Source organism: Haliotis cracherodii, unplaced genomic scaffold (genome assembly GCF_022045235.1).
Source record: "Haliotis cracherodii isolate W230 unplaced genomic scaffold, xgHalCrac1.p SCAF_12, whole genome shotgun sequence".
NCBI classification, from domain to species: Eukaryota; Metazoa; Mollusca; class Gastropoda; order Lepetellida; family Haliotidae; genus Haliotis; species Haliotis cracherodii.
This window is the reverse complement of record NW_027266267.1, coordinates 25,648,185-25,657,643: the sequence shown is the minus strand read 5'-3', so window position 1 is coordinate 25,657,643 and position 9,459 is coordinate 25,648,185. Positions and strand designations below refer to the sequence as shown.

Below are 9,459 nucleotides of genomic sequence, written 5' to 3'. Positions count from 1 at the left end.
AGGGGCGAGGTTTCCCACTGTGGGCACGTTCGCTGATCAACAGAATCTCGTACCGCTAGGTTTCTGAACAAATGTGGGCTACACAGCATTTAAATCTTGCTAGGGCGGTTTTTAATTTACCGGGCATTAACATTGTAACGTAATTTTCAGCAGAATAGTTACGCCCAAACAAAGGATACCTCCTTATCGTGGACTCTGGGCAACCAACAGGTGATGTATTCCACAAGAGAATGTTTTGAACATTAATTAGGGAGGAGTTTCATGAAAATGTTACATGTTTTTCGGGGGGCGGGGGGTAATATCCTCCCTTATAGGTGGACAGCAGAAAATATGATACAGTCCCAAGACCAAACTCATCGACCCCCCCCCCCCCCCCCCCCCCCCCCCCCACCCCCTCCCATCCCCACCCCCACCACCCCAACTCTTTTAACCCCCCACCCCCTTGACATTTATTGTGTGCAGCTTGGCAGTTTCTACACACAACATGCCGCCTTTATCATCGTGTCTTACATAACACCTCGTTGGTATCTATAGTTATCAACATCTCGGGGTACACAACGACTGGGAATCCACGTCAGGCGTTCTGCACGACAAGCCGTTACTTTAACCACCAACTTTCCTTTCATCATCTTTTCATCCTTTGGTGTCCTCATTGCACAACTTTTGAGGTACTGTCGAGCACGCGTGACCTCAAGCCAGCGGTGCAGCGGTGCGTGACAACTGTTTTCATTGGCCGATACGTTTGACACGTTTGTCTGTCTTGTCCTTAGCCTTTATACCGTCTTATTACTGACATCATGTGGATACTAAAACGCCAGCCGCCCTCGGCCTTTCTCCGCGCAAGCAATAAATGTATGTCAGGGGTTAAGCCCCTGCGTAAACAACTGAGGTCATCTTCAGTGTTGTTACCAAGGTGACATAGATTTTGGACACGGTAATCAAATGGATAAACAGACAGAGAAACGACGTAAAATATTAAACAGTCCGAGGCAGACTGGGCGTCGGCCCGATCGCCATCATCGTTGAAATTGCGCAGCGTGTAAAGCATCGGGAACCCGTTTTAACCTCCAGAAAGGGGATTCCCCGCCGTAAACGTACGCGTTTGTTTCGGTTGGGGACGAGCGGTGGGGTAGCCTAGTGGTTAAAGTGTTCTTGTCACGCCGAAGGCCTGGGGTCGATTCCCCACATGGGTTCAATGTGAGAAGTCCATTTCTGGTGTCCCCCGTCGTGATATTGCTGGAATATTGCTCAAAGCGGCGGAAAAACATACTCACTCACTTGTTTGGGGGACGATTTCTCGTGTCGTTTTTACGTCTTACATTGACTAACATTATTTTTTCTTTCTAATCATTTTTTTGTCACCGATTGGTGAAATAAAATACAAAACGTGTTTGGAATTCGTTATCATGATATAATAAATGGAAAAATAATTGTAAAATGACCACCAAATGTAGTATGTTGTGGACGGTAAAATTGCGAGTTTTTGATATTTTGGACCCCTCACTTTTAAAAATGCTGGACCCGTCCTTGGATTATTGCAACGACCTGTATTACCGGAATAATATAAAATAAAATCTTTACAGGTCTGTAGATCGAACTGGCGACCTTCGTGTTTTTTGGGCACAGTGAGTGAACTAGTCTGTCTTACAGACCCTGATACAAATATATATAAAAAACAGCCCATGCAAGTCTATAATGTTTGGCAAGTCTAGATTACTGCAGTATCTGAAAATGAAGAGAGTCACTGGGCTCCCTTTTATTATAGTTGTATTAAGATAACTGAACAACTGGTTTTTTTCTGTGCGATATGTTCATTTCAGAGACTAGATGTTAGTCTATGAGTGACCTATAACAAGGTTACAGGGGCCCTGGTAAACCACAGCGCTTTAAAGTGATATTTTACGTCCGTTTCCAAAAGTTAATGGAAAGTATGTTTGAAACCTAAAAATGTTGAAAAATGTTTCAGGTTTTTCTGAAATATAAACCATTTCACCTCGTTTTTTTTATGAAATTCAAATCCCCGGTGGTACATTGTATCGACGCACTGACGTATATATTAGTATGATGTTTGGACGTGAGGTGAAATGGGGTTAAACGTCGGGTTCAAGAATATCGCACTTACAAAGGGACGTTCATGCTCGTGCGTGCGTGCGTGTCCCGGACTTATGCCGATTTATAATGCTAGCTCACTGAGATACCATGCCGCAATTTAACATGAATACTCCACTCATACACAGTATACTGACTCCGAGCCGACCAGTCCTTGTTTTAGCCCCTTAATGTCAAGCGCCAGACAGGGTAACAACAAGTACCATCTTTTAACGTCTTTTGGTATGACGCGTCCAGTGATCGAAGCCGAACGCCAGACAGGGTAACAACAAGTACCATCTTTGAACGTCTATTGGTATAACACTCTCCCGACGGACGCTCTACGACTAGAACAAGGATGATGTTTGGATTTATTTGTTTGTTGTTTAACGCCGTTCTCAGCCATATTCCAGCTATATGTCGGCGGTGATGTTTGGAACTGATGCGTTTAGAATATATCTTTCTGAACATAATTGGTACATGTATTCTCAAAAGAGGAAGGGAATATTCGCAAATAACAGATGGTTACAGACATAGAAAGCCATATCGACTGATTTAATGGATGGGTAAGACAACGGAAGGACCAGGCGTAACGTGACAATTCAGTATTAGATGTAAGCGGTATATTGTAAGGGTGCAAACAACCAGAGACTATATACCGAACAACCAAGAAATACGATTGGAGAGTGTATTACAAGTAATCTAAGGGGCAAAAGAAAGTATAGGTTGTCAATTTGTAATTTTCCTAAAAAAAGCGATAACTAGTGGAAAGTGGGTATTGGGAATATGACTGCCCAGGAACAGGTACCCCAAAACACCTCACCTGAACACGCCACCTTTGACGGCGCTCGTGTGGTGACAAAAAAATTGTGAAACAGGTTTCCCGCCTATGGCATAAACTGCACGTGCATGTTAGCTGTATAAATGCGTTCGTCTGCAGGGTATAATCACACGTGATGAAAGCACACAAAAGAAATGCCACGACTGTCACAGGAGCAGAGAGAGAGAGAGCCGTCGGTATGGCCGAAATGGGGGCAACACAGGTCCAAATTGTCAGAAGATTTGGTTGTACACCATTGACAGTAGCCAGGCTGCTTCAACGGTACAGGCAGACAGGGAGGACACAGGACAGGCCTAGAACTGGACGACCCCGAGTGACAACACCACTGGAAGACGGTCAGATACGGCTCATTCACCTGCGAAACAGATTCGTAACGGCGACGGCGACGGCGACGGCGACGGCGACGGCAGCAACAGCGTTGGGACATTCCATTAGCCAACGTACAGTACTACGACGACTTCGTGCTGCTGGAATCCGAGCGTATCGTCCTTTCCGAGGAATGGTACTGACTGCTCAACATCGACGCCTGAGACTGCGATGGGCGAGGCAGGTTCGACGCTGGCAAGTGAGAAATTGGCGTCGCGTGCTGTTTACTGATGAAAGTCGGTCTAACTTGTTTCGAAATGACGGGAGAGAACGAGTTTATCGACGCAGAGGGGAACGTTTGGCTCCGGGGTGTATTCGAGAGGTCCATCCATTCGGCGGGGGAGGTATCATGGTGTGGGGCGGTATTTGTGGAGATCAGACGACTGATTAGGTGAATAAACAGGGAAACCTGAACGCTGTGCAGTACAGAGACCAAGTGTTGCAGCCAGTTGTGCTTCCGTTTTCACAAAACCAACAGCAGGGGACACTGTTTCAACACGACAATGTCAGGCCCCATACTGCAAGACTGACTCGGAACTTTCTAAACAAGCAGAACGTTGGCGTTGACAGACAGATTAGAGACCGCCATCAGCCTCCCGTCAACAGACAAGAATTGCAGCAGGCCCTTGGGGACGAGTGGCAACGGATTCCAGTCCACGTCATCAAAAGACTCACGTCATCGATGAGGCGGCGTATCACAGCATACATTGAGGCAGCTGGATGTCATACACGCTGTTGAAGGCAACTGAGTCGACAATGAACTTGAGAGTGTGTCTGACAATTTTTGGGGGACATTTCAGACAACTTTTGGAAATGAATTTTCTTACCCCACCATTGTTTACCTTAAGCTTACATTACCTGTGATTGCACAATTTCATTCAAACTGTGGTTGATTAATCATTTGTTACCCCTCCCTAGATTATAATATAATTCACAACAAAACCTCTTCTTGTTATTTTTTTATCGATCATGGAACTCGACCTATACTTTCTTTTGTCGCCCAGTTTATAAAAGTTTAAGGTGACCTAATTAATAAGGGGTCATTCACCTACGAATGGTCAAATATTCGTTTATAAGGCTTGACATGGTCCGAATCAATCCTATGCCAATTTGAGCGAAACTTGACCACACCCCTCGCAGACCCGTGAAGATCCGGGTAGAATAGGTCTTCAGCAACCCATGCTTGCCGTAAAAGGCGACTTTGCTTGTCGACTTTCTTTGTCGTAAGAGGCGACTAACGGGATCGGGTGGTCAGGCTCGCTGACTTGGTTGAGCCAGGCCTTTGACGTAGGTGTACACGTCTCCCTGGATACAAATCCCAGGCCCCCGAGAATTCCAAGTGGTCGGTCCCAAATCTGTCTTCTGATGACCGAACATAACATATATTTCGCGATCCCCTACTTTTTTAGGAGTGTATAGTTACTGACTGTTTTATGTGTCTATTGTCCTTTATGTTACAGCGCAGTGCAATGAAAGTTTGGAGACTTCAGCAACACAGGGATACTTTGGAAATCAGAGTTACCTCCCTTGATGCGTGACACGAGCCATCAGCTGCTGTGTGCACCACCAACTGCATGTGTTGTAACAAACATGGCTTGCAACATGGAACTTTCCACTGTCGCCGGTAATGGTAGGTCCCGAGAAGACCGGAACTGTCTTCAAGCACCCAAGGGGCCATTATATGAAGAGGATCTGTTCCTACAATCTGATACTGAAATCACCCCTATGACCGATATCGAGGACAGCTCAGATGATGAAGTACACAATGAAGAATACCTGGGGATACACAGGCAATCTGTACACGATGAAGTCAAGAATAGTCCTGACTTCAACCATTTTAGTAACCTCGGGACAACCAATCAGATGAAGCATGCAACACAAGATGGGAATAGAACACGTTGTCCTGTTGTAATCACGGCAGGGAGAGACAGAAACAGTGGAAACGACGAAGAAGAACTGGATGTGTTGAAAAGGGTCCACGTACATACACGGAGCAGTAGCCCACACGATGACTCTGTCAGTAGGTTATGGCCAAGAGTGGATTATGACGTGAAAGTTAAAACTGAAGCTGTGTCATCAGATCTTGAGGTTTCATCAATGGATCTGCAAACCAATAACAGTGACACAGGTATGCCTGGTATATGTGGAGCTGACATGCAGGCAACGCCCCATGGAACGGGCTATATGTATGGTGACGAGGTCAGGTCAGATAGTGTTTGTCAAGATCGCATCAAAAAAGAGATTGAAACCCCAGCTACGGGTCAAACAGCCTCATCCGCGCATGAACACACATCCACGGAGCTTCAGAGTGAAGAGATTTGTCCAAAAGGAACTGGAATTAGACCAAGGACTCTTCCATTCGGGGATGATGTATTGACAGCAGCATGCAGAGCTGACGCTTTCGATTATAATATTCACTTAAAGAAAGAACATGTTTCAGGGACGGTTTACGATCACCAAACACATACTGCAATGGATAGAGGAGAAACAAAGTGTGGAGAAACAATTGATACACAAATTGCTTCTGTACACATCACGAAGAACATACACACACATGATGGAGGTGGTGGTAGTGATGGTGGTGGTGATGATGATGGGGTCGACAGTGAAGGTGGTGGTGATGATAATGATGAGGTTGACGACGGTGATGGTAACAATGGTAATGGAGATGCACACGAGCCAGCCAATTCAGGGATACTGATAAAAAAGGAAGTGTGTGATTCAGGTGAAGAGTGTGGCTCAGTCATACCTCATCATGGCAGTGATGTCACTAAGGTGATCTCTGCTATGGATGGTTGCAACAGTCATCAGACGGAATCTCATGTCAACATTGCCGAAAGTCTTGCGTTTGCAACACAAGCTGATAACCCTCGTGAACATACTGCATTGGATAATGTCCACGTGAACATGACTCTTGCTACAACTCGTCAATCAGTTATGCCTAACGTTAAACCCTTGGTTCCAGATGCTTCTGGAAAAGATCCTTTAAGTACAGATCCTTCTGAAATTAGTCCTAGAGCTCCACTTGAGCGGGAGGCGCCACGAAAAAGCGTCTCGCAACAAGAATCCTCCCCCCGTCATACAAAACAACAGAAGAAAAAAAGGGGCAGGAAGCCGAAAGCTTTGGAAAAGTGTCCTGTCTGTAAGAAAAGATTCCCTTCCTCAGATCTGAAGCAGCATATAACGAAATCACACAGACACAAGTGTAAAATATGCGGTAAAACGATAAAAGACTTTGTGTTGTTCCAAGGCCATATGAGGGAGCATGCGGACGAACCTACCCCTTACTGGTGTGATCTTTGTGACAAGCGATTTGACCGTTTTATCACATTGGAAAAGCACAGAAGAATGCATACCCTCAAAGGACGATGGGAATGTTCCAAGTGTGGCAAGGTGTTTACCCGTAAAGACAATTATTTCACTCATTTGAAGGTCCATGAAGATTCCACCTTGAACAAGTGTGAGGTGTGTGGCAGACAATATGCTTCACCTGCTAATCTCCGAAAACACATGGTGGTACACTTAGAGGAGAAGCCGATAGAGTGTCCAGTATGTGAGGAACGCTTTAATTTTAAAAGCACTCTAGATTATCACATGCACAAACATACAGCGGCAAGTCTGAAATCGGCTACCTGTGAAATATGTGGCATGGAGTGTATTCATAAAAATGCATTAGCTATTCATATGAATATCCACACTGGCAGGAAGCCCCATGTTTGTATATATTGTGGGAAACGATTTGCCCAGCTGAGCACCAAAATTGGACATGAAATGACCCACGAGAACCCAAATAAGAAGTCTCTTGATGCAGAGTCTGAAGAACAGAGAACCAAGAACATTTTACAGTCCTTCGATTGTGATCAGTGTCTGATGAGCTTCACCAGCCTGGAACTTCTTAATGGCCACACACAGAAAACCCACTCAAACATTCCCAAAGAGACCCCAAGCAGTCAGATAATATCAGAATGCATAAAGCCTTATTCTTGTGGAATATGTGGGATACCATTCCTGTCGGTAAGTGGACTTAGAAAACACAGAAGCAAGAAACACCCTGACAATGTTGCCGTTGGAAAGGGGAGATACTCATCTCTGGGAAAGAATTTGAATTCCAGTGAGAAGACTGGGACTGAGCCAGAGCCAGAGCCAGAGCCAGAGCCAGAGCCAAACCCAAGCCCAGCAAAGGATTTACCGACACCCAAGCGAAAGTCAGATTCAAAGAAAGATTTACCAAAGTCCAAGAAAAGGTCAACCGATGGTGAATCTGAGAGTAACTTTGATAAGAATAAGTGTAATATCTGTGGGAAGCTTGTCCTGGAGCTCCGAAATCACATGAAGTATCACAGTGAGAAGGCGTATGTGTGTCGGGTCTGTGGTATGAGGTTCACCATCTCTGCTAACCTCAAGCGCCACCTGCGTCTGCACACTGGGGAGACGCCATACCAGTGTAAGATTTGTGGAGAACGATTCATGAAAGCAGAAGCTCTGAAGAAGCACACGGCAAGGCACGAGGGCAAGGAACTGGAGAAGAAGTATGAGTGTCCAACCTGTGGGAAGAAGTTCCTTGACAGCTATCACATGAAGCGACACAGTGTGGTTCACAAGAGATGGCCAAAAATACGTGACACTGAGCCAGTGATGGAAAATAAATAGTGCGTTCAACAAGCTCTGGCCAAAACTATGTGAAACCGACAAAGTGACTGCAGATAAAAAGTGTGGTGGACAGAAGGTGGCTGCAATTTACAGAAGGTTTTTTGAATCATATAGTGTTGTAGATGACCAAAAATATGTGACATTGATCTATTGAATGAAGGGACACGGGATGGCCATAAATATGTGGTACTTCCTGACTGAAGGGACAGAATGTGCTTCGTAGGAGACAGCCAAAATGTATGATGTCGACCTAATGAATGAAGAGGCATAGTGTGGTCCACAGGAGATGGTCAAAATATATGATGCCGACCTCCTGAATGAAAGGGCATAGTGTGGTCCACAGGAGATGGTCAAAATATATGATGCCAACCTCCTGAATGAAGGGGCAGAGTGTGGTCCACAGGAGATGGCCAAAAATACACGACGGAAAATAAATGGTGTGGTTCCACAAGCTATGGCCAAAACTATGCGAAACCGACGTCGTGACTGAAAATGAATAGCGTGGTGGACAGGAGGTGGCTGGAATTACAGGTGTTTTGAAATACTAAACTTGTGAATAAAGCGACAAAGTGGGATCCACAGAAGCTGGCAGAAAGCATGTGGATCTGATCCAGTGACTGAAGATAAATAGTTTGGTAGGCAGGAGATGGCCTAATACAATGTTTGACGAGTGTTTAATTATTATTGAATTTTGCCTGAGGTTGCCAAAACTGCATGCCATCGATCTAGTAACTGAAAATACACGATGTGGTTGGAACTCCGAAGTCGGTCAATAATCCGAACTTTGCTCCATTTTAGTCGACTCTATTACCCGGGGGTTGTGGAACAATGTGCCAGTATATTATGTACAGCATTTATCAGTCTTAAAGAATGTTTGTCATGTGCAAATCCTCCTTTTTACACTGTTGTACATAATTTACAGAATCCTTTTAATATATTGAATAATTATGACTACACATACTTCTGTTTTATTAATCTAATATATAATGAAGCCTACAGTGTTGTCAATATTTTTAAGAGTTGTTCAAATGGTAATACATTATATGGTAATACATTGTTTTATGAAGAGTTGTTCAATTGGTAATGAGCAGATTTTGCTGCTCAAATAAAAGTCTTCGTTTCAGGAAATGTTTGTTTTATCAATATAATATGCAGTGACATCTGGTTAAGCTAAATGCTATTCATACAACGATGTAACTTACCTGTAAGAATCTGAACTATGGCCTTGGAACTCCGCTTGGCTCGAACGTTGGTTAACTCGATATATTTCCGATTGTAAAATTAGGGTTTAAATGCTCAGGGTCATGGGTTTCATCAATAATTATATCATTCAAGCAACGCGAAAGGTCGCCCTCGTGTCCGCACTTGAATGAATGGTAACCAATGCCACGTATTTAAAGTTTACTGGTTGATTTGCAAAGTTGCGTCGCGTAGTTGCACCAGCATGTGTTGATCTCGGGTTCGAATCTCAGATTCGTGTTGATTATTATCCTGGGTGTGTCAGAGCCATACCT

General features: G+C 44.4%; 1 protein-coding gene across 1 annotated transcript; it reads left to right on the top strand.

The window, feature by feature from the left end:
• Positions 1-4,885: 4,885 nt before the first annotated feature.
• LOC139457715 (zinc finger protein 595-like) lies at positions 4,886-7,945 on the top strand. The gene has a single exon (XM_071239069.1). The coding sequence runs from the start codon at positions 4,886-4,888 to the stop codon at positions 7,943-7,945; it is 3,060 nt and encodes a 1,019-aa protein (XP_071095170.1).
• The last annotated feature ends 1,514 nt before the right edge of the window (positions 7,946-9,459 follow it).

Excerpts from the sequence above, each read along its gene's own strand:
- LOC139457715 (XM_071239069.1), top strand. The coding sequence starts at position 4,886 with ATGGCTTGCAACATGGAACTTTCCACTGTCGCCGGTAATGGTAGGTCC.